Source organism: Balaenoptera musculus, chromosome 8, assembly GCF_009873245.2.
Source record: "Balaenoptera musculus isolate JJ_BM4_2016_0621 chromosome 8, mBalMus1.pri.v3, whole genome shotgun sequence".
Classification (NCBI taxonomy): domain Eukaryota; kingdom Metazoa; phylum Chordata; class Mammalia; order Artiodactyla; family Balaenopteridae; genus Balaenoptera; species Balaenoptera musculus.
Genome location: NC_045792.1, coordinates 105,400,991 through 105,426,004, shown reverse-complemented (window position 1 = coordinate 105,426,004; position 25,014 = coordinate 105,400,991). Strand labels below are relative to the sequence as shown.

The following is a 25,014-nucleotide window of genomic DNA, read 5'->3' as shown; positions in this document are numbered from 1 at the left end:
CCAGCTTAGGATAAAGAAAAGGCTTTAAATTGGATGAGCTTGCCTTGAGAACAGAGACCACCATTGTCTTTCCTTCTGCTAGGTCACCAAGGCTCAGTCCTGATCCGAGGGCTAGAGTGGGGTTTCCCTGGCAGAGGACATGCTCTGGAAGGGCCAGAGCTGGTGCTGGGTGGTTGCTGGGTCAGGTTAGGATGTGTTGAGGCTGGAGAGAAGGGGCCAGTTAGGGAAATCTAGTGGGATATGAAGGGTAGGCCCATTTTAACATGGAAATTTAACTCTGTTTCTTTTCCTTTTCTTCACTGCGTTAAGATTCAGTCTGGGTTGAGGGGGAGGTGAGTATTTCCCTTCCCACCAAAGGACTGGTGATAGAAAGGGGAACCACTAGGGTTGCTAATGATTAGGGCCACCATCGAGCTTGCGGGGAAAGAAAAGAGAAGATGGCCTTTGGGTGTTCCTTGGTGGGACTCCAGCTCCATTATCAGAGGGTGTGGTCCAACAAGGGAGTCCCAGTGCTAGAAGCGCCAGCTGAGTGGCTCTGGAGAAGGAACAGGGGCCAAGTGGGATCCAAGCCCACCCAACTTCGCAACCACCCAGGCTTCTCAGGGACAGAACCTTCTACACTGCCCACATCCTGGTTCCCCAGCGTCCTGCCTGACAGTGGACGTGCTCCAGATCTGGGCACATGGATTTGGTTCAGCTGCCCAGGGCAGCTGTAGACCCAAGGGGACTCTGGACCTCTGGCAGGGCGGAGCTCCCACACCCGTCCTGGGGTTGGAGGCAGGCCAAGCTGAACAAATGGATCCCCTCTGATGGGGTTGGTGGGGAGGGGGCCATCACATGAGGGAAACCCCGCAGGGCTCAGTAAGGGATGGCAGAGCCTTGGGGAGCAGTGGGTGTCACCGCAGAGCTGAGAGGGTTTAAAGGGAAAGTAGAAGCCCTTTTGGCCACATTGAGCAGCACCCAGTAGCCAGATGGTAATGTTTATTGGATAAAGGAAGGATTGAACAAATGAATGAAAAAAATTCTGGCTTTACTTCTTTTTCCCCGAACCTTGGTTTCCTCTACTACAAACTGGGGATACCATTGACCTAGCTGGGCTGTTGTGAAGTTTAAATGAAATAAGCCCGTTAACTTCACCCCCACACTTGAGAGACAGATTAGACATCACCTCCTCCAGGAAACCCTCGTCTTCCCATCTGAATGCGGGCCCCAGAATATAACACTGTGGTCTCCCCACAGCTTTGGAAACTGCCTCTGTTACTAGGTTTTGAGCACCTTTAAGGGAGGGGCGGGGTCACATCTCACTGCTCTCTGGGGCCCCCAGCATGTGACTCAAGTGCAGCGCTCTGCACACAGTAGCCACTTAATAAAGGCTGATAGATTTACTTGACATATAGTAGGAGGCCAGTGGGTTGACCCTCTGGCACCCCGGCCACGCAATGGCTCTATCCGGGGCCTGCGGGAGAGGGAGGGAGGGGGAGGACTTCCTCCCAGCGCACATAGGCCACCAGCGAGCAGCAGTCCGGCCACCGCTCCCCGACCCCGTGCTGGATCCCTGGCTTCCCGAGCAGACTGGATGGCTGACCGGGCAGGAGACTTGGGGGGGGCGGGGGTTCTCCCCCATGATGCAGCCGCCCCCCGCTGCCCCACTGGCTGCCTGCATCGATACTGGTGCTTTAATGCGCACCTGAGAGCGAGGGGGCCCAAGTGCTCCGAGCCCTGAGCTTCCTTCCACAGGCAGCTCTGTGGGCAGGAGCTGCTGCCTTGGGCCCCGGGGGCCGGCTGCACTCTAGCTCTGCTGGTCCTTAGCGCTGTGACCTTGGGCAAGTATGTCACCTCTCCCACTCACGGAGAACCTGCTACTTGCCAGGCCCCGGCTGAGTAAGGCTTATCTCACGGAAGCCTTACTGTAATCCCGGGGGGTGGGTAATGGCACCCCTCCTTGACAGACGGACGGGGCGGCTGGATGAAGCGGATAAGAAATGAAGCTTTTCAGGCAGAGGTGGATCTGCCCCCTGTGGTCTACAAAGGGGACTTGAGTGTAGATGCCCACCAGGGGTGGCACAGCTGGCCCTGGCTCGGCACTCAGGGCAGGCCGCCCATGCTCACTGTTACTTTGCACCGACGGCAGGCGGCCCATCCCCAGCATCTGCTGTCGAGAGGTGCTGACAGCAGCACCAGCAAGCCCCCCTGTTTCCATCACCGCCAGCGCTGACCCACGACCTCGGGGAACTCCCGGGCAATCTCCTGGGCAATCAGGAGTCAGAGGAGGCTACCCCTCAAAGGTCTGTCCCAGGAAACCAGGCCCAACCCCAGCTGTGTCCCCCGGCCCAACAGTCTTGGAGCCCTCGGGGCCACAGCCCTCCTCATCCCACCAAACTCCCCGCCCTCGGCTGTCACCTGGGCACTGCAGGCCTCAGGGCTCAAGGGTGCAATCTCAGGGTCATGTGGGGAGGCACCTCTTCTGGCTCTTTGTGGTTTGATCCCCGAGTGGGGGGCGCACCAGCACTACGCCCGATCCCGCCCTGACCTCCCGCCGACGTTCCGGTGGGGGTCAGGCCCTTCCCGGCTGTTGCATTTTGCTCCCTCCCAGCCCTGCGAGTGTGGTTCCTCCTGCCTGGCCTCAGAACAGCCCAGCCTCCTCACGACACACCGCTACTTCCACAGACTGGGGACCCCCCCGGGGTGGGGACCAGGCCTGACCCATGTCTCCTCCAGTACCAGCCGGGGGGGCACAGGGCAGGCCTCTGTGAGGACCAGGCTCTCCACGGCCCACCTGCAGATACGGACACAGTGTGGGCCGGGAGAGCAGGAGGGCTGGGGGGCTCCCTGCCCAAGCCGGGGCAAGTGTGGCCCGGCAGCACCATCCACCGGGGTCAACGCGGATGGCAGGGCCCCCAGCACCGTCTTTTTGGCCACACTGCACGGCTTGCGGGATCTTAGTTCCCCAACCGCAGATTGAACCCGGGCCCTTGGCGGTGAAAGCGCCGAGTCCCAAACCCTGGACCACCAGGGAAGTGTTCCCCCCAGCACTGTTTTTTTTCAAAGATTTTTTTGATGTGGACCATTTTTTTAAAGTCTTTATTGAATCTGCTACAATATGCTTCTGTTTTATGTTTTGGTGTTTTGGCCGCGAGGCACGTGGTATCTTAGCTCCCTGAGCTAAGGGATCGAACCTGCACCCCCTGCAGTGGAAGGTGAAGCCTTAACCACTGGACCGGCCGCGGAAGTTCCCCCGGCCCATCCCCCCACCCCAGCACTGTCCTGACGGGCAGCAGCGGCCCTGGCCGGCACGCACAGGTCAGACAGTAGCAAGGACCAGCCAGGGAACAGCCCAAAGCCCAGGTATGTAACCTGCAGAGCCCAATGCGAAATGAAAATGCAGGGCCTCAGTCTTCAAAATTATTTAGAATTTCGGGACGGCAACAGCAGAGCATGAAATCAAGCATCAAGTCGTGCATGAGTCAGGCATCCACGAAGCTGACCCACCCACAGGCCTCTGCCCAGAGGTCTCACCCCTCCCTGTGGGAGCCTGATGGCAAGACGCCCATGCCCAGGAGGACAAGTGCACGACCCCGACAGCTGTCCAGGGAGGGCCAGAGGTCAGCGTTCACTCCGTGGGGACACTCAGCTCCAACACACACGGCATGAAAGAATGGCAATGATGTTTAAAAAAATTAGGTTTATAAATATTTTCTCCATTGTACAAAGTTTTCCCCACCCTGCCCACCCCCCATCACTGTTCACATTTCTCATGTTTTTAAAATCCCAACTATATTTATTTTTTAAATCATAAAATATAATTTTTTCTTTGTTCATATTTAAAACTATTTACAGGGGCAGAGAGAGGCCAGGGTGGCCCGGCCGAGGTCAGGACGAGTCCGTGCAGGGGGACGGAGGGGGTGGGAAGAGGTGGAAATAGCTCCTCTCCGTGGCGGGCGATGGTGGGCAGCTGTCCTCCGCCGACAGGTACTGGCTGTGGGGTGTGGGCGGAGGCGGGTAGGGGTCTGAGTCCGAGTTCAAATCCAGGTAGTACTTGCTGGCCTTCCAGCGGCTGGCGCTGTAGTCACTGTCACACACGTCTGTGCTGCAGGGCGTCGTAGGGGGCGCCATGCCACGGATGATATAGGGTCTGGAGGGGATACAGCAAGGGAAAGGGGACCTGGGTTCAGAGTGGCCCACATGCACGTCCACCTTTGGGCACTTGGGCCCCCCGGCTATGTGGCCTCGCTGAGCCTCAACATCGCCACCTTTAAAGTGGGTGCACTGGCACCTACCCTGCAGGCTGCCAAGCCCAGGCCCTGACAAGGACTGCAGCCCCAGGCCAAGGTTGCCTTTACGGGGAACGAGGCCTCCAGAGCCTACCTGGCTGACCTTGGGCAACTTAACCTCTCTGAGCTTCAGTTTCTCATTGACACAATGGGGAAGATGAAACAGTATCCATTTCAAAAGGAGCTTGTGAGGATTAAAATGAGATTCTGCCTGGAACGTGCTAGAAACAGCATCTGACACCAGAAAGTGGTCAACGACCGTTCCCCCTACTACCATTACTGTAAATACTGGAGACCAGTTGGCCTCCCATCTTGATCCCGGAGATGCCTCCCGACCGTCCCCCGTGACATCACCCTTTGGCCTGCGTCCAAGGTGGGGATCACGGTGTGTGTAAGAGCCACAGTGGGGCTCGCAGTGGGCGGGAAGGTGGAGCCAGCACCAAAGGGCCAGCGAGGGGCCCCTACACTGAGGAAGGTGCAGCAGCAGGATATGCCTCGTGAGCCCTGGGAGCAAGAAGGGACGCCCACAGACAGTGGGGAGGGCAGAGGAATTGGAGGGGGACCGAAACCAGGGCAGAAGGAGCAAAGCATGCAGCAGACTGGAGGCTGAGGGGCCTGGCCTGGCTGGTGTGGAGGTGACAGCTCTGGGGACACACGGTGACAGTGAGGCACTGGGGAGCCCCCGCAGGTTCTTGAACAGGGCAGTGACCCAGTAAACGGCTGGGCCTCCCCGGAATCTGCACGGCTGCCCGGCTCCCCGGCCAGGCCCCGGAGTTCCCCAAACGGCCACCAGGTGGCAGGCGGTGCCGCGCCAGGAGGGTCCGCCGCTCCAGGAGGACCAAGGGCCTCCGCCACCCCCAAGCCCTGCTCTCTACACAGGGGGCGAGCCTGGCGGGGCCGACCCTCCACCCACCCCATCAGGTAGCTCGCCCGGGGGTGGGGGTGGGGGTGGGGGCCCCAGCGCATCTGGTGGGCGGGCCCTGTTGGGTGAGACCACCAGGTGAAGGTCAGCAGCTTCACCAAGCTCACCCCGGCTCCGACCCGCCCCTGGCCACAGGCCAGCAAACCCGGATCCCGTTTCTCCTCAACGCTCTCCAGCTGGCCGCTCCCCACCAAGGAGGGGGTCGTGCGACCCCTAAAGGGACAGATGGGAGTGCGGGGTCGGGTCTGAGCAGGCCCGGGGGTTTCCTGGGCCCAAGCAGGCCCTCGCAGTGGGTAAGGGGGAAGGATCGCCCCATCAAGGGCCAGCCTCGCCTGCTCTCCCGCGGCTGTGGATTTGATGCTTCCCCGGACCGAGGTACCAAGGGGTGGCGCCCCACCGGAGTCCCAACGCTGGATTCAGGCACAGAGCGCAGAGCCCTCCGGGGTGCGGGGCCGGCTGCGGTGGAGACCACTGGGGGCGTCATTCAAGGCCACGTGTGGCCCGGCTTACAAAACACCCCCAGGGCTGCCACCCGTGGTCTCCAGATGGTTTCTGAACTCAGCACGCCCACCGGCGCCCCGACCCCTCCGCGCTTTCTCCCGCGGAAATGGGGACCAGGCCCGGTACCGCGGGGCGCTGGGGCTCCGTACCTGTACGGCCTGGCGGTGGCGGGAATGCTGGAAGGGTAGAACACGTCCACGTTGTACAAGGAGGGGTCCGTGGCGGGGGACGGCGGCGGGTTCAGGATCTGAGGGGAGCCAAGCAAGGTCACACGGGTCCCCGAGCCGGCGGTCCCCACCGCCCACCCCCAACCGGCTGCCCTCCTCCCAGGGCCCCTCCTGGTCTGGGGAGGGGAAAGGGCAGCTGTGGCCTGAGGGTGGGCACGAGGAGGGGGAGAGCAGGGGGAAAGCCCGGCCCGCTGATCAGTGGTGACCCCAGGCCCGGGAGCTCGGCTGCGCACTCAGGACCCCGACTCAGCCCCCTCTGCACCGTGCCACCAGCAGGGAAGGGTCCCTGCAGGCCGGGGCGTGTCCCCACGCCACTGAGGCCACTGAGTGCCTCCCGAGGTTCCTCGGGGACTTTTCTGTCAACTCCCCTCTTTGGTCTTTTACTCCCCCATCTCCTCCCACGTGGTGCAAAGTCTAATCTCTGTAATTCATTTCTTACTCCTAACACTCAGGGGACCCGCATCCCAGCCGGACCCCCGACAAGGCACAGGCACCACCACACGGAAGGAGGGGCCACAGCCCTGCTGCCCGCCCTCCCCGCCCTCTCAGCAAATCAGGAAAGGGCGCCCCATTCTCAAGGGACTATACTGCCCCCAGACTGTGATAATAAGTACACAACTCTTCCCCGTGAATGCGCCCTCCAGAGCCAGGCGGCACATGACCGGCCCCACAAGAGGGACAGAGACCTGGGGCCCAGACACCCGCGGGGTCTGCACCTTCCCCAGCAACCATCGCTGCCTGCGCCCCCCGCCCCTCCTCTGAGCTGTCCCTGCGAGGGGCACAGCCAGACCTGGGAGTCTGAGTGCCCTGAGGGACTGAATTCCCCCAGGTCCCTGGGGCGATGGAAAGGGCACGGCCTTCCCTCGCCAACCCCCCTTCGGCAGATGTGGGTGGAGTCCTGTTTTATCACCTCCCAGCTGCTCCCTGGTGAGGGACTTCGCCTCTTGAGGCCTCAGTATCCTCATTCCTAAAATGCAGCTAAGAAGATCCGCTTCCTGAGGCTGTCCTGACACTAGGTGAGTAACCTGCAAGACATGCCCAGGCCCCTCCCCTGCCCTTCAGGAACTGGCATGGACCCGTCTCCTTATTCTGCGGGGGAGGGCCCTCTTCAGCCCAAATAGCCAGCCTGCGGCTTCCTCAGGGTGTGACCCCAAAGCTGGGACGGCACACCTGGGGGAAGAGGGTGCTGTTCAGAGAGGGGGCAGAAACCAGGCAGGGAAGCCCAGCAGAAGGGGCCTCCCCAGCTGCTCCCCCACCCCAGGCCTGTGGGCTCCTATTTCCGCACCTGCCCATGAACTTGACTGGACCTGGCTTCTCTTCACTTCTGCCTCCAAGGAGAGCTCTGGGATCCTGCCCAAATCCCCTCCCCTGCTGCTGTCGGTGCTACTTCCCACAGGGCGTTGGGGAGGTGAAGGTCAAGGAAGAAGTCTCCCCAATACTACAGTGGGCATATTTCTAGCAAGTTCTGCTAGTGCAGAACTAGGGGGGGCTAGGGGCTCTTCCCCGCTCAGATCATCTGCTTTTCCTGCGTTCTAAAGAGTTCTCTTTACCTCTCACTGGCCAATTCCCTGCAATTCTAATCCCTGATAATTCTGTATATTGAACTTTCTCTCTTCAAATCACCATGTGACTTCTGTCTCCTGATTGGACCTCGACTAATAAAGGCCGCCTTTTTTTTTTTTCCTTTTGGCCGCACTGCTTGGCATGCGGGATCTTAGTTCCCCATCCAGGGATTGAACCTGTGCCCACTGCAGTGGGAGCTCGGATTCTTAACCACTGCACCACCAGGGAATTCCCTAAAGGCCGCCTGGTAGCCATCAGCACAGAAATAAAGTCGGATGCCTCCAGCCTCACTCAGAGCACGTAATTACATTCCAGGAGAATCAAAATTAAATACAAACACGAGGGACTTCCCTGGTGGCGCAGTGGTTAAGAATCTGCCTGCCAATGCAGGGGACACGGGTTCGAGCCCTGGTCCGGGAAGATCCCACATGCCACGGAGCAACTAAGCCCGTGAGCCACAACTACTGAGCCTGCGCTCTAGAACCCGCGAGCCACAACTACTGAGCCCACGTGCCACAGCGACTGAGCCCGCGCACCTAGAGCCCGTGCTCCGCAATGAGAAGCCTGCACACCGTGACGAAGAGCAGCCCCCGCTTACTGCAACTAGAGAAAGCCGGTGTGCAGCAATGAAGACCCAGCGCAGCCAAAAGTTAGAAAAAAAAAAAAAATACAAGCACGAAACTTTGAGAACATGAAGAAAGAGAGCACGGAAAGAAACTTTTTTACGAGAAGGGAAAGCCTTTCTGGGCATGACCAAAAACCCCCCAAACTCCCATAAAAGATGAATAATTTCATTGTATAAATGGCAAAACACAACATAAACCAAATCAGAAGACAGAAAGCTAGGAAAAACATTTTCAACCCTTATCCCAGGCTAATTTTCTTAATATATCTCTATATAAAGAGCCCTTACAAATTAATTTGAAAAATACTAACAACCCAATAGAAAAAGGACATAAACGCACCCATCTGAGAAAATAAAACTACAAGGGTTATTAAACATACAAAAAGATCTTTGACATCATACGTAATAAGAGAAATATAAATTTCAATTACACCACCATACCATTTTTACCCTAAACGGGACCTAAGGAGAGTGTGTTGAAAGGGACGGTCGTGCTGGTGTGGCCCTCTGCTGGCGGGAAGATGGACTGTCCCCTCGTGAGGGACCCTTGGCAAGAAACGTCAAGATGACCAATGCTCAGCCTTAGTTGCAGGGCATCTTCCTGCCGGCCCCTACCCAGGAGGGGAAATGAGGAAACCGCAGGAGTTCCGGGCATCGCCGTTAGGGTAACGAGATCCTGGGAATGACTGGACACCCACTGGTGTGGCCCAGCCGCACCCCAAATAAGGGCACTGTCTAGTCACCAAGAGGGGGACAGCGCTGCCAGAGAAGCAAAACAAACTTCAGGGTGCAGGAGAGGCAGGGTAGGGGAGTGGTCAGCTTGGACGGAATGGCCCCAGGGAGGAGGGGGGCGGGTAGTCACCACTCAGTTCCTTGGCCTCATCTGCTAAACAGGAGGCCGAGAGCGCCCGCTTCTGGAGTCGGGGTGATAACAGCACACGAACAGTGTATTCCTCAGAAGTGCTGGGTAAAGGCCAGCTTTCACTGATCCTTGGTAGCAAAAAGCAAGGCTCAGAGAGGAGCTTCAGATGCTATCATGCAGGTTTTAAAAAGTACATATGAAACTACTCTGTATGAGACTAAAATGGTGGATACATGTCATTACACATTTGTCCAAGCCCACAGAATTATACGCCACCAAGAGCGAACTCAAGATGTAAACCATGGACTCTGGGTGATGGTGTTGTGTAGATTCATGGACAGTAACGAGTGTCCCACTCTGGTGGGGGATGTTGATAAAGGGGGAGGAAGGGGGGTTTGGGAAGCCTCCCTGCCCTCCTCCCAATTTTGCTGTGAACCTAGAATTGCTAGATAGATAGATAGATAGATAAAAGTTGTCTTAAAATAAAAGTGCATATATAAAACTGGTAAACTGTGAATAAAGTCAAAAGGTATCATATCAATGCCCTGATTATGCTACTGTACTATTGCTATAGACTGAATGTTTGTGTCCCCACAAATTCATATGTTGAAACCTAATCCCCAACACAATGGTATTAGGAGGTGGGGCTTTGGGGATGTGATTAAGTCACGAGGGTGGGGCCCTCATAAATGGAATCAGTGCCCTTAAAAAAGCGACCCCAGAGAGCTCCCTCACCCCTTCCACCATATACAGATAAGACGGCCACTACAGGGAGTTCCCTGGTGGCCTAGTGGTTAGGATTCCAGGCTTTCACTGCCGTGGCCCGGGTTCAATCCCTGGTCAGGGGACTGAGATCCTGCAAGCCTCGCAGTGAGAGAGAGAAGAAGAAAGAAAGAAAGGAAGGAAGGAAGGAAAGAAAGAAAGAAAAGAAAGAAAGAAAGAAAAGGAAGTGGGGGAAGACAACTTGTATGAACCAGGGACTGGGCCCAAACCTGCCAGAACCTTGAGCTTGAGTTTCCCAGCCTCCAGAACTGTGAGAAATAAATGTGTGTAGTTTAAGCTGCCCAGTCTATGGTATTTTTGTTAGAGCAGCATGAATGGGCTAAGACAACCATAGTTACGTAAGATGTTACCACTGGGGAAAATTGGTGAAAGGGAGATGGGACCTCTCTGTATTATTTCTTACAACTGCATATACATCTACAATTATCTCCAAAAAAAAAAAAATTACTCTCTTTGTTGAGAAAATAAAGTTCATACTCTTGTATACTCGCTTATGTACAGATTTCCTCTGGGAGGACACACAATAAAACTCACCACAGGATGTGCCTCCGGGGGAGGGGTGAGCTCCTGAGCAGATGAGGGCTGGGCCCTTCTTTTCACTGTGCCCTTTGAATTCTGTACCACGAACATATATTACTGATTCAAACTAATGTAGTTAATTTTTAAATAGCTGGCTCCATGCAGGGTTTCTTTTTGGGATGATGAAATGTTCTAAATTTAACAATGGTGATGACTGCACAACTCTGTGAATATACTAAAAACCACCGAACTGTATACTGCAAGTGGGTGGGTGGAGTGGATGGTATGTGAATTATATCTCAATAAAGCTGTTGAAAAAAATTGCTGGTGGTCAGTGTCATCTCTTGCTGTCAAATAAGATCTCCCCAGGGCTTCCCTGGTGGCGCAGTGGTTGAGAATCTGCCTGCCAATGCAGGGGACACGGGTTTGAGCCCTGGTCTGGGAAGATCCCACATGCCACGGAGCAGCTGGGCCCGTGAGCCACAACTACTGAGCCTGCGCGTCTGGAGCCTGTGCTCCACAACAGGAGAGGCCGCAATAGTGAGTGGCCCCCGCTTGCCACAACTGGAGAAAGCCCTCACACAGAAACGAAGACCCAACACAGCCATAAATAAATAAATAAATAAATAAATAAAAAGATCTCCCCAGCTCCCAGCAGGGGCTACGGATGGAGAAGCCAGTTTCCCGAGCATCCTGGTGTCTGCATGGGGGGGCCCAGGGGGCTGTCCTGGGGTAAGCTCAGTCTTACATGGGTTCCTGGTGCTTTCAGCTGGTTACATGGGACATCTGAAAGCCAGGTGACAGTAGCAGCAGGAAGGACAAAAGGTATGGCGGGGAGGAGTCTGAAACTCCAGGCTCCTGGCTCCTTGTTCCCTCTGCCCCTAAACACAGTCGGGCCCTGGGGCTCCCAGGAGATTTGGTTCTGATCCTGCCAACCCGAGATAATGACCCCCGCTGCCCCCCACTCCTTGGTCCTGCCAGGTCAGGTGTGATAAGGAGGGGCAACACCCCGGATATGGGGGACACCCAGAAGGGCAGGAAGGCCCAGCCCCGATGGGTGGGGCTCGCTGGTGACCCCCCAGGGAAAGCTCAAAGGGCTGTCTTCACATCAGAAGAGCATACCATCACAGGAAGTCGGGTTTTGAAGAATTAAAAAGCACAGAACCATATAAAGTCAGAACCTGCTATGTATCCCCAGATTCACATCCGTGCATCAAGCTTGCCCCAGTTACCCTAGGGCCACGCTTTGGAAATGGGGGTCTTTTCCAGCCTCGAGGAGAGGGTCCCCCTCGGGATCCTGGTGTGGGGCTGGGATACTGGGGGCTTTGGCGCTTCACCCTCTGTATAATCATTTCGTCCTAGGGTGTGGCTCGGCCTAGGGCCAGCCCCTCACCCGTCTCAGGCTGCCGGAAGCTCCAGGCAGCATTTCAGCCACAATAGTCACCCCAGGAGTGCCTGTCCTTAGAAAACCATCCAGCTATTTTCTGGGAACTAGCAAGGCTGTGGGCGGGAAAATAGAGTGTTTCTGGCGGGGACGCTGAGGGGAAGCTCGCTTCCATCCAGACAGGCCCTGCCGATGGGGCGGGCCCGAGGAACCAGACGGCCACCCAGACCAGGGAAACGCCCAACAGCAACCCCGGGAGGTGGGATTACGGCTGAGACTCCCACTTTTTAGAATTTTATGCGGCTTCCAGATTATCCACAATGAACAGGGAGTACTCTTTTCTAAACAGAAAACGATGTTGAAGAGAAAAACTACAGGTCAGGACGGGGAGAAGAGTGAACGCACCCACCGTTCTAAGGCACCCACCGTTCTAAGTGGTGGAACAGCAAGTACTTCTCGAAATCCTGAAGTCACAGGACGTGCCTGCCCCTGGTGGGCAGGGGGGACCCTGAGCTGGCCAGGCCTCCTCCTGCCCCTACTCACCGGCGGGTACAGCGTGGCCTTGGTGCTGGACGAGCTGCTGGACGAGGCCCCGGTGACGTGGTTCCGGTCGTAGAGGGGCACCCCGGCTCGGCCCCCCATCAGGCTCACAGAGCTCATCATGGACTTGCTGCACGAAATGCCTGTGGGGAGGGGGTGGGGGAACGAGGCCAGTTAGGGGCAGGGGCGCCCCACGGCCACAGCGCACTCTCCCCAGCCCCCGCTGCCCAGGAGACCCAGGTTCACGTGAGGACGCCCTATGAGATGTGTCCCCACCCAGCTGTCCCCGGGGGACGACTCAGGACACACCCCACGAGAACATCTCAGGTCAAGTCCAAAGGGCATTCCTGATGCACTTGCCCCATACCCCGCCCTGTCTGCCTCCGCACCGCCGCCCAGGGTCCTCACCTGTGAAGGGACCGTGCTGGGAGCCGCCGGGGGCGATGAAATTGAGGGGCACGTGGGGGGTCCCACTGACGTACTCATGCGGGAAGGGCCCGTTGGCCCCGGCGTAGCGCTGACACACCACGCGCTGGCACACAAAGTAGACCCCGCCCATGATGAAGAGCGAGAGGATGATGCCGATTACCGGCCCGATGGCGCTGCTGTGGGCCGGGCCGTCGTCCGAGGGCAGCTTGGTGATTTCTGCCAGGGCGCGGGCAGGAAGCGACGGCGGACGTTAACCCAAAGGGAGCGGGCCTCCTGCGGGGCAGGCGCTGTGCGCCCTGGCGGGCGGCACCCGCCCCGGCCCAGCACCCGCACCCGCCGATAGAGCCGCAGCACCCCCTGCACCCTCCTCCCCCTCCTCGGCCCGACTCAGCTCTGCCACGGCCCCCGGCCCCTCAGCAGCGGCCCCTCCGAAGCAGCCTCCTATTCATGCCCCTGACCCGGAGCTTCTCGGCTGGAAGCAGGCGCTGGGTCCTCCCACGTCCACGTCCCTAGTACAGCTGAGCCCGAGCACCAGGCCGCAGGAGGGGGCGGGGCGGGGAGACAGGACCACGCGGAGGGGCGGGGCTGACCCAGGCACCCAGGGCCCGGGGCCTCCCTCTGCGGGGCCTCCATCTGAGCCCCTCACGCCTGCCTGCCCCAGAGGCCAGGAATCCTGAAGGCCCTAGGCAGGGAAGGCGTGAGAGGTGGAATGTGAAGGGCCTGGACTCAGGGGCACAGTCAAACCCAAAAAGCCAGGAGCCAGCTCGGGGCTGCAAAGGTGCACCCAGGGCTCCCGGGCAGGGGCACTCCTGGGGCTTGCCCCACTATCAAAGCCACCTGCGGCATGGAGGGCATGTCTGGGCTCTAGGCTCAACTCTGACAAAAGGACATTCGCTTTCCCATCAGGGTGGCACGTGTCTGAGGGCAATCAACAACGTCCCCTCCGGCCGGCCAAAACCCCAAGGAAAGGGAGGAAAGCTGCTGGTTCCGGCGACGAGGCCTGACTATGGATAAATATCACCCCCAACGACTGGGGCCACGATCACATGGGAGCCTGAAGACAGACACTGTCACACTGGACACCTGCCCAGCAGAGGCATGGGGCTCAGACCCCCCGGGGCTCCCACTGCTACCCTTTGGCCCCCAGACCACGCTCTTGAGATGGTAGCTGAGGGGCCTGACCCGGGTTGATGTGAAGGTACAAAAGCGCTCAGTGAGTCCCTTGGGGACCCCTCCTTCTTCCCCATTCACAAGACGTCTCTATCCTGCAGTCAGAGCTCTCAGCCCCGGTCCCTCTGCAGTGAACGAAGTGGCCATATCCCCAAACACACGGACACATTCCCACTTCCTGTCTGGGAATCCAGCTCCCTTCCTGTCTGAATCAGACAGCCTTTCAAGAGCCAACACTTCCAGGAAGCCTTCTCTGACTGCCCTGGTTTCACATTCTCTAGCCCCTGCATCCCTGGCCGTACAAGCTACGTCACTCAAGGAGCATGCAGCACGTGTGTGTGTGTGCGTGTGTGTACGTGTGTGCGTGGGCACACATCACTTCTCCTCAGCCAGACAGCAGGCTGCCAGGGAATGGACCCACCCCCTACTCTGTCAGGGTGATCTTGTTGACAGATGCTGCTGAGTGAGGGCTCTGGGCAGAAGCATGCCGCCTTACACTCAGGCCTGGCCTGGCACATCTATGCCTTCTCTGTGCCTCTGTCCCAGCTGAAATGCCCCTTGGCTCACAGTTTCCCCCTCCCCCTCCTCACAGCCGCCTCCACCTCCAGGAAGGCTTCCCTGACTCCCTACCGAGGCCAAATACTCCTGACCTCCCAGCCTCCACCATTTCCTCCCTCTAGACCCCACGGTCCTGGGACAGAACCCCAGCATAAGGCGACCCTCCAACCCTGCCCTCTGGGGGAAGCCAGCTCACCGCACATGAGCTCGTCGGAGCCGTCGACGCAGTCAGGAAAGGAATCGCACTGCTGCTTGATGAGGACGCACTGGCCGCTGGCGCACCGGAACTGGTTGGGCAGGCAGACGGCTGCAAGGAGGGGCCTTGCGTTCAGAGAGGCTGGAGGGTGTGATGCAGCCAGGAGCACTAAGCAGATGACCACCACCGGTGCTCCCTGCCTCGCCACCCCAGACCCAACAGCAGAGGTCTGGGCTCCGAATACAGAGCAGACAAACGGACCCTTTCCAGGACCGGGTCGGGGCGTGGTCACAGCAAAGCCAGTCTTCACCCACCCCTCGAGGACCCCAGTTCCGAGGCCCATGCAATGCTGGGGGCGGGCTGGCAGGGAAGAGACCTCAACGACCCAGGGAGGTATTCATTCATCAGGTTCCTACCATGGGTCAGGCCCTCAAAGCACCAGGACTACCATGGCCCCTGTGCCCAGGCCCTCCCGGGTTACCAGGAAGGTGACAGCCAACTAGAGGACCACAAGGAGCCGGGCTCCTCGAGTGGGAGGGGCAGGGGACAGGGGATGCACCAGCAGAGCTCTGAGGGTCAGGAACGGGGAGCAGAGCTCAACCGGGAAGGCAGAGGCGGGCCACGCAAGGAGGACGAGGAAGGCTGGGTACTGACTGCTGCCTCCCTGCTGACCTGGAAAGGGCTACGGCCCCACGAGGAAGGCATCACCCGCCCCCAGTACTTGCCGTCTAAGCTCCCCACCCGCCCTGCCCCAGGCGCCCACTCTGGAAACCAGAGACAAGGAACCCTGTCCTTGCAATAAGTGGGCAGATCTGCTGGTAACCTAGCAGGAGAGGAGGCTTCTGAAACAGGGGGCGGAGCCCAGAGCCTGCACTAGGGCCTGCTGTCCTCCTGATGCTTCCTTTCTCCAGGAGAAACAGTCACAGCGGGAGGAGGGAGGGGACGGTCCCTAATCAGGGCTCCTGCCACCTGCTGAGATCTTGGCCACAAGACTGTGCTGGGGCCAAGGGTGTAAGGCAGGGCTCAGCAAACTTTTCTGTAAAGAGCCAGATAGGTCTCTTTTGTAACTGCTCAACTCTGCTGTTTCCGTGCAAGACCAGTCAGAGACAATATGTAAATGAATGCGCCTGACTGTGTCCCAGTAAAACTGCATTTACCAAAATAGGTGGTGATCTGGATTTGGCCCTCAGGCTGCAGATGCTCACCCCTGGTCTACAGTCTCCATCGAAAGACTTAACAACTGCGGCTTTAGAGAAACATATGTGGAAATGACCCCCAGGCCTTCACCTTCCACAAAATGGCAGCTCATCATGAATGGGGACAGTGGGCAGTGAACAGATAACATCTGAGTTATCCAAGAAGAGGACCGGTGGCTGGGGGTGGCGGCCAGAAGGACCCATTAGCAGCTCAGTGGCAGTCATGGGGCCGTGGTGCTGACGGTGTGTGGCAGGAACCAACCGAGCAGGTCGTTTTATGTAAGAAAAACTCAGAGGGAGCGCAGAGATTTGTTTCACTGTCACGGCCTAAAAGGAAGACCCTGCCAGTCAGCGTGGACCCAGGTTGACTAAGCAAACCTCTCTGTAACTCCTGGTTCGATGGGATACTAGAAACCACCCAGATGCAAGCGTTATCCCCCAGACTGCTCGGTGGGGGACAGCACCGCCTTTTGGGATGGGGCTTAAGCAGGGTGTAAACCATGCAAATCCAGCTGACTACTGGACTTAACTTGGGTCTCTGTAAAATTCTTGACTGAAGGAGGGAAGGCAAGATAGACCCTCAGTCTGCCTTCAAGCCAAACTGCTTGGCGAGGCAGAGGGCAAGAGCCCTCAGTGGGCCTGCGACTAACACTCTCCCCTCCCAAGCGGAGGGGCCGCGGCAGCTTCGCTCCAGGCCAAGGCTTTACGTGTGGGCAGATGGAGCCCGAGCTCCAGGAGGGCGGAGGGCGGAGAGCGCGCGCCTCGGGGAGGGGCGGGGCCTCACCGTCGCAGCCCGCCTCGTCCGAGCGGTCCTGGCAGTCGGCCTCGCCGTCACAGCGCAGCCGCAGGTCCACGCACTGGCCCCGCGCACACGGGAACTGGGCGGCCGAGCACACCGGGCAGCCCTCCTCGTCGCTCTGGTCGTCACACTCCGGGAAGCCGTCGCAGCGCCAGGCCCCAGGAATGCAGTCGATCTCCCCAGTGGCGCACGCGAACTGGTCGGGGGAGCACGTAGGGGGCTCTGGGGAGGAGAGGAAGACCATCACAGGCCGCCCCGCTGGGCGAAAACTGGGCGAAACACCTCTGGGTTTCAAAGCGGGGAACACGCTCAATTCACAGGCGCTGCACCCACAGGGTCTCCACTGCCCTGCGTCCTGTCTGCGTCCCACCTCCAGCCCCCAGTGTGTGACGAAGCTGTCGATCCGGGCCCGTGTGCACGGCCTGGCTACGGGGGAGTGTCCACCGCACCCCCGCCGGGAACAGGAGGGTCAGAAAGTGGGTGGTCAGCACCCACATCTGTCACACATTTGGGGCAGCGGAGCCAGAACTCTGTGGGTGGCCAGTGAGCCCACAGGCACGGCGGGGCGGGGGGGATACCGGTGGAAGACCCAGGCACCTTGTTGAAGAGTGGGCTGAGGAAAGGCAGGTGGTGAGGATACCACAGCGGGGAGCAGAGTGGATGAGGGCGGGGTTCGAAGGCTCCCTGGTGGAGGGAGTCGTGGAAGGGTGGTGAGCCGGGAGGGTGAAGGACAGGAGACCTGGGGCCACCTCCTACCAGGTGGCCATGGCAAGTCACTCCCCCCTCGGGGTCAGCTTCCCCAGTACAGGCCAAGGATGGGCCAGACGTGCAGTAGCACTCAGTGAGTGGCACTGTCCTGGAGGCTGGGATGCAGATGGGCACGGATGCCGGGGCACTGGCAGAGAGACGCAGGAGGAGCCCCTTGGCCCCGGGCTGCCCCCATTTCCCAGGGGGCCCGTCATCATCTCTCCCCTCCTCTGTCTGGAAAATCACAGAAAACTGAGCCCCATTAATTGGCCCAAACTTCGTTTTAACGTTTAGCAACAGTCCTCAATACCCTTGAAATCTGATTAAGGAAAAAGGTATCGGGAGTTCTCTGGCGGTCCAGTGGTTAGGACTTGGCACTTTCACTGCCGTGGCCTGGGTTCAATCCCTGTACTAAGGTACACAAGCCACACAGCACGGTCAAAAAAACAAAAAAAGATATCAATTTCACAAAAGTATTGATTTCAAGATGTACTAAGCCTTTCAACATTTGGAACCCATATGCCTCCCCCATAACTGCGGGGTCCACACTGGGCTGAATAGGGATGTGAGATGGGGGAGGAGATGTGAGCAAAAATGAACACAAGGCCGCTGTTCCCACTGGGCTCGGCCACAGAGGACAGCCGGGGACAAAGGAGCCAACGACGGATGTGTGCACACTGAGCCACCAACAAAGAACACAGGGGTGCTGGCCACGGAAAGGTGCATGTGGGCAGTGGCCGAGGCCCCGCTCCTGGACTCCAGCCCCCCACAGCCCAGCAGGAAGGAGAGGGTCCACGTGGGGCAGGCTCTGATTCCCCGCAGGGCCCCCAGTCCTGGCAGCAGCGGCCGGAGAGCGAGGACGGGACAGGATGGGGGTTGCACAGACCTGGGGTTGAACCCAGACTCCCCCAGCAGCTGTGCAACCCGAGGACCCCCCAACCTCCCAGAGCCTCCATCTCCTCGTCCCTAAAACAGAAGCAGCCACCCTCCATCACAGGCTCCTCGCGGGAGTAACGAAGACAGCGGAGAAGGCACGCGCACGCGCATGTGTGAGCAAGTATGTGCACGCGCGCGTGCGCCTGGTTCGGTAATGTGCGCGTGCACAGCATTGGCAGTGGCGCTGCTCTGCCAGTGCACGAGGCACGAGGGTCCATGGCACCTCCTGGGAACCTCAGTCAGCCCTTATCCTCCTGTGAGCCTCCAGAGAAGACGACAGGGAAGAACGGAGATGGGGACACAGCAAATACAGGCCTCTTAGGCCGTGAGGAAGGGCCTGGCATCCTCAAGTCTGAGGGCCAAAGCCTGGGGGCGGGTGACCAAGGGATGCGTCCTCCCCTGGGGAGGCCCAGGGCTGGGGTCCCAGGGAGAGCTGAGCGCCCTGTGCAGCTCTCTCCCCGGCCCCGTCTCCTCCAGGGCAGCCTGGACGTCTGTGGGACCTGCACAGCCACTCAGGCCACAAAGCCATGTGGGCCCTGGGGCCAGAACTCAGAAAAAAGCCACCAGGAAGCTCAGGAGGGTCAAGGTGGCCCCCACCAGGGGACAGTCATGAAATATCCCCTCTGTTCTTGGCCAAGCTCTCCAGGGTTCACAGTGTGAGGTGGGGCAAGAGAAAGCTCCAGAAGGACAGGCCCATGGTCCTGCTTCCTGAGATGTGCTGAGCATATGCCATGTATGAGACACAGCGTGGAGGTCAAGGGGGTGAGCATGAGAAGAAAAGGGACAGGGTAAAGACCGGCCCCCAGGAGCTCAGAGGAGGAGGGGAGAAGACAGCAACGCAGAAACAGCACAGCCAAGGGCACCTGGGGGACCTGCAGGAAGAGGAGAGGAAGTCCTGGGGATTGGGTTTCATCATGGTGACAATGACAATTATTCCTTTTTATTACTACTGCCATTCTCACAACTAATAGCAGCTGGCATTCCTGTGTGCCATGTGTCAGGGACCATGCAAAGTACTCTGTTACTTAATAACAACCCCATCAAGTAAGTGCTCTCAATTTCTCTATTTCACAGAGAAGGAAGTGGAGGCTCAGAAAGGTAAGTGACCAGCCCAAGGTCACTCAGCTTGGAAGTGGCAAAGCTGGGATTTGAACCCAGGTCTGTCTGACACTAAAGCTTACATTCTTGACCACTCCCTGTGCAACCTTAGGGAAGAAGAGGATCAACGGTAGAAGGCGGAGAAAAGACAGAACTACTAAAAAATTAGACAAACCCACTATTGGAGACTTCAACACCTCCACCAGTAACTGACAGCACAAGCAGTCAGGAAGGATACAGACAACCTGAACAGCACTATCCATCAACTGGATCTAACCAACATTTATAGGACACTGCACCAGCAACATCAGATGACACATCTTCTCAAGCTCACATGGAATATTCACCAAGGTAGACCACATGCTGGGGCATAAAACATACCTGAACAAAGTTAAAAGGACAGAAATCATACAAAGCATATGCCGTGTGTGAGACACAGCGTGGAGGTCATGGGGGTGAGGATGAGAAGAAAAGGGACAGGGTAAAGACCGGCCCCCAGGAGCTCAGAGGAGGAGGGGGAGTATGTGCACATACTCGCTCACACACGCGTGTGCACATGCTTTCTCCGCTGTCTTCGTTACTCCCGTGAGGAGCCTATGATGGAGGGTGGCTGCTTCTGTTTTAGGGACGAGGAAATGGAAATTAATTCCACATTAATTTAATGGAATTGAACTAGAAATCAGTAACAGAAAGATAGCTGGAAAATTCCCAACCATTTGGAAATTACACAACACACTTCTAAATAACACAAGGGCCAAAGAATTATTGAGAACAATTTAAAAATATTTTAACTAACTGAAAATGAAAATGCAATTTATCAAAATTTGTGGGATGCAGCAAAACCAGTGCTTAGAGGGAAATTCATAGCCCTGAAATGCATATATTAGAAAAGAGGACAAAGAGACAGTCTGCTTGGGATACTGGATGCCACAGGGACTATGTATTAAAAGACTGCCAGGCAGCAACCTGGCAGGCAGAGAATCAGGTCCCTGTTCAATGTCCCAACAGAAAGTGCTAAGGTCACACCTACCACCACAAGTCAACAGGTTCTGCAGGAGCACGAGGTGGACTGGGCATGAGCACCGTGGCGTCCCGTCACCCTTGGCAATGCAGATGTGGGAACAGCCGCCATTGTCCCGGGCACAAGGATGGGCTGCTGTGGAGAGAAAAGAGGGAGGGGGTCAGGCTCTGCCTCCTACCTCAGGACTGTGGCCTAGAGGATGGAGGGGATAAATGCCAGGCAAGAACTCACAAGAACCGGCACTCCAATAGGAGTGTGGTAGATCCTCACACTTAATTCTTAGGGCAGCCTATGGAGCCTGTTTCTATTGACACTGCGTTTTGCAGATGAGGAAACGGAGGCCAAAAGCACTTATAGAACTTTCCCTACATCATACCCCAGCCTGTCTGCACCAGCTCCCATTGTGCCCACTACCATCATGCTACACTGCCCACCTGTGTGTCTGTCTCTCATGGTGTAGTGGGCTGAGTGGTGGCCCCCCAAAAGATATGTCCACGTCCTAATGCCTGGAATCTCTGAATGTGACCTTATTTGGGAAAAGGGTCTTTGCAAATGACGTAATCACGTTAAGGATCTTGAGATGGGGTCTAATTCTGAATTGCCTGTGTGGTCCCTAAATGCACTGACAAATGTCCTTGTAAGAGACGACATAAGAGGTGAAGGCAGGGGAGAAGGTCATGTGATGACAAAGGCAGAGACTGCAATGATGCAGCCACAAGGAACACCGGCAACCACAGGAAGTGGGAGGGGCAAAGAACCATCCCCTCCTCCTCCTCCTCCTCCTCCTCCCCAGCCCCCACCTCCAGCCTCCAGAGGGAGCACAGCCTTGCAGACACCTTGATTTTGCATTTCTCCAGAACTGTGAGAGAATACATTTCTGTTGCTTTAAGTCACCCAATTTGTGGTGACTTGTTATAGCAGCTGCAGGAAACTAATACACATGGAAATTAAAATAATAAGGGTGTTGAACCCTGGGGAACTTGAATATTTCAATTCAGTTAACTTCATGTGCCCAACACCTTGACAATGGTTAGGAGGCTGGGCGGGTGGCTGACGTCCCTCAGGTGAGAGGAGATGTCACAAAGCACTCTGCTCCTCACCCAGACCCCCAAAGACAAATCATAGTTTTTCCTCCTCAACCTTGAGGATTAGGTGTTTTTAAAATGACAGAGTCATGGTTTAGAGCAGGGTCAGCAAACGTTTTCCATAAAGAATCAGAGAGCAAATAATTTTGGTTTCATGGGCTAAGCCACCTATCTATCTAGGTGACCATGACTCCTGGTCGGCCAGCCGCAAAGCAAAGGCGGCCAGGATGACACAGACCTACGGGCTGCAGAGTGCCACCCCTGGTTTAGAGTTTAGTTGTGGGATCTTGTGGGGAGGCAGGATGGGTGGCCCACGTCCCAAATCAACACGGCAGAGCTCACCCAAGGACTTGCCGCCCTCACCCAAAACAAGGAGCCTCTCCATGTTACCCTAGACCCCACATATTAGCACTCATGGATACGTCCCTGTCTCCAACCTCAAATCTGCTCACTGAACGTCTCCTGGCCCTTCCAGCCCCTCGGTTCCAAGGAGCTACCGGTCGATGAGCCTGGCTTTCTGCCCACACCAGCAGGCAGTGGGTCTCGACATTTGTGGGCTCAGCATTCACCATTCTGACCATCTGCCAGCAACAACCAGGAATCAGGACTTGGCTGAGGATGGTGTAAGGGGCCAGGTGAACACAGGCATTCTAACCCATAGGCATGGGGTGCCTCAGTTATCCGTAAGCTAGTTCCTAGTGACTTCACTTATCCAGGATCCAGCTGATTACCCACAAGGACAGAACCCACCGCCCAGCAGTCAACACAGAAGTGACTGATTCAGAGGTCATGGCCCTCATCCTGAGCAGGGAGCCCAACAGAAAAAAAATTCCAGTGGCTAAAATGTGGGCTCTGGCCTCAAATCCAAGCCCCATCAGGTTTATTGGCTAGGTGACAGGGGGAAGTAATATCCTTTCTGAGCCCTACTTTCCTCAGCTGTAAAATAGAATTACTGTGAAATAACACATATAATGTAATAATATACTGAGCACAGGACCTGGGGTGCAGAACAGTCAACACATGGTGTGGCCGAGGCAGGAGGCCAATAGTAATGGGCTGGGGTGAGGCTGGTGGGGCAGCCCCCGGGGCCCTGAAGGCGGCCAGACCGTGGGCACCACAGGACAAGGACAGTGATGGCTCTGCTCACCCAGCTGGCAGCCCAGGTGTATTTACTGAATGAAGAGAGAAAAGCGAGAGGACAGAGGGAGAGGTAGACACTTACACACACACACACACACACACACACACCCCTCCATATCCACATATAGCCATATACGGAGGTGGGTAGAGGAACCAGAGGTCCCAGTTACCAACGTCATCCCTCTCCCAGGCCCCTGGGCACAGCCAGACTGTGGTAGGCAGAATCCTAAAATGCCCCCGAAATATCCTGCCCTACTCCCCAGCTGGGGAAGATGTGATGAGCTATTACGCCCATGGTTCTGTTACCTTACTAGGCAGAAGGGATTTACAGATATAATTAAGGTTACTAATCAGTTGATTTAGAGTCAATCTAAAGGGAGACTAGTCTAAAACCGGGCCACATCTAATCGCAAGCCCTTGGAGAGCGGAGTGGGTTCCAGCTGGTAGAAAAGGAAGTCAGAGAGGTTCGATCTGCTGCTGATGGGGCGAGGGCCTGAGGGTGGCCTCCAGGAGCCGAGAGTAGACCTGGCCGACAGTCAGAAAGAAAAGAGGATCTCAGTCCTACAACTCTCACGTTGGCCTGTCCTCCTGCCTTTTTCCAAGGGGGCCAGTTCAGGGGCCGCTGTGCTCCGTGAAGAGGCCCACCCTCCCCTCGGCGACGTCTGCACACACCGCTGCCTGCTGCCCGCTGCCCACCCGCCACGTACAGAACTCCTCCAGGCTGATGTCCTCCACGGCGTGGATGCCGGTCAGGTGGGCGACACGGCCCTGGACTCGTGTCCGCGCATCCCCTGTGGTCTTGTCCACGCGCTCAATCATCTGCTGCTGGCGGTCGATCCAGTAGAGGTGCCTGCCCAGCACAGTCAGGCCCACAGGCTGCACGATGTTGGCGTCCTCCAGGGTCAGGCGGTTGGCCCCTGCAAGAGGGAGGCGCTCCCCCTGAGTGGCGGCTGACCCCTAGAGCTCGGCCCACGCTTGCCTCGGGAGAAGGCTGGGCTGCCGGGAGCCTGGGGGACGCCGGGCTCTGGCCAGGGCTGGGGGCTGGGGCACGTTCCCTGGAATCAGGCAGATCTGAGACCACCTCTCGGACAGCCCTGCTTCTACCTGGGCTGCCCTTCGACCAGGGCCGTGGCCCCAGTCGCTGGCCCCCTGCAAGCACGGTGCCTCCCCTGCCCCCAGCCCACCCCAACTTCCGGAAGAAAAGCCCCTTTAAGCACTGATTCTCACTCCTCTCTGGCCCAGGGGCCTCCCGGACTAAGGCGGCCACGGCAGAGTAGCTGAGCGCATGGGCGCTGGAGGCAGAGCGGTCGGACTCCTGTTCCACCCGACGCTGGGGGCCCTGCACGGCTGGCTCACCCTCTCTGAGCCTCATCGGCCCCTGCCACCTGGGGATCATTTGGGACCCACATCCTGGAACGCGGCGGGGGGACTATACGTGGTGAAGCCCCAGCCCAGTGCCTGCTCGCAGTAGGTCCCCGACAAACGTGGCGGCTGCTATGCCGTGACTGATGACCAGGACGGCGGGCGTCCTGGCGGGTCGGACGTGGTGGTTGCCGAGGGACCGATCCCCGGGGAGGCTCCAGGGCGCGTACCTGACAGGTCGCAGCTTTCAATGCGCTTCAGGTCGGCGTCCACCCAGAAGAGCTTGCCCAGCATGTTGTCCACCACGAGGGCCACGGGGCGGATGAGGCCCGTGGTGAAGAGGACCTCACGCTCAGTGCCGTCCAGGGCCGCGCGCTCTATCTTGGCTGCTCGGTCCTGCATGTTAGTGAAGTACAGGTACCTGCGAGAGAACAGCAGGTGAAGGACGGGTGCTGCGTCCGCTACGTCCTCAGCAAAGCACCAGAGAGACCGGCCCCAGACCCTGCGGGCACCCAGCGGGGCTTCGGAAAGTGACCAGTCATATGACCCCAGCCTCTAGGGGCTGGACCCGGAGCTGAAAGGTCATGCCCTGGAGGGGATGGAAAATGTCCCCAAGACCTCATGTCTACCTGGAACCTCGGAATATGACCTTATTTGGAAACAAGGTCTTTGCAGATGTAACTAAGGATCAAAATGAGGCCGCCCCGGTTAGGGTGGGCCCTCAACCAGTGAGAGTGGCCTCAAGAGAGAGAAGAGGCCACACAGACACAGAGAGAAGCCCACGTGAAGACAGAGGCAGAGTGGAGGTGCGCAGCCACAAGCCCAGGAGCACGCGGGGCCCCCAAGGCTGAGAGGCAGGAAGCAACCTCCCCTAGAGACTCCAGTGGGAGCACGGCCCTGCCGCCCTTGACTTTGGCCCCTGGAACCGCGAGGGAATAAACCTCCGTGTTTTAAGCCCCCAGTCTGTGGTCACTTGCGGCAGCCCCCGGGACTAGTACACGCCCCCTCCTTTGATTCCTAAAGAACCGCCTTCAGTAACTGAGCCCCCGGGTGCTGCAGGGCTGGTACTCCCCGCTGTCC

At 57.6% G+C, this 25,014-nt stretch overlaps 1 protein-coding gene across 2 annotated transcripts in view; it reads right to left on the bottom strand.

The window, feature by feature from the left end:
- Window positions 1-3,777: 3,777 nt before the first annotated feature.
- The window catches only part of LRP5 (LDL receptor related protein 5), a 111,552-nt gene continuing 90,315 nt past the window's right edge, over window positions 3,778-25,014 (bottom strand). Inside the window, exons 15-23 of one of the 2 annotated variants that reach the window (XM_036861581.1) lie at window positions 24,165-24,355; window positions 23,280-23,489; window positions 20,357-20,482; window positions 16,531-16,767; window positions 14,551-14,691; window positions 12,606-12,842; window positions 12,201-12,340; window positions 5,844-5,941; window positions 3,778-4,132 (exon numbers count right to left, since the gene is read on the bottom strand). In XM_036861581.1, the coding sequence (XP_036717476.1) occupies window positions 3,871-4,132; window positions 5,844-5,941; window positions 12,201-12,340; window positions 12,606-12,842; window positions 14,551-14,691; window positions 16,531-16,767; window positions 20,357-20,482; window positions 23,280-23,489; window positions 24,165-24,355 (1,642 nt within the window). In that variant the 3' untranslated portion in view covers window positions 3,778-3,870. The remainder of the gene's footprint in view (window positions 4,133-5,843; window positions 5,942-12,200; window positions 12,341-12,605; window positions 12,843-14,550; window positions 14,692-16,530; window positions 16,768-20,356; window positions 20,483-23,279; window positions 23,490-24,164; window positions 24,356-25,014) is intronic. The other variant, XM_036861582.1, reaches the window with a different exon arrangement.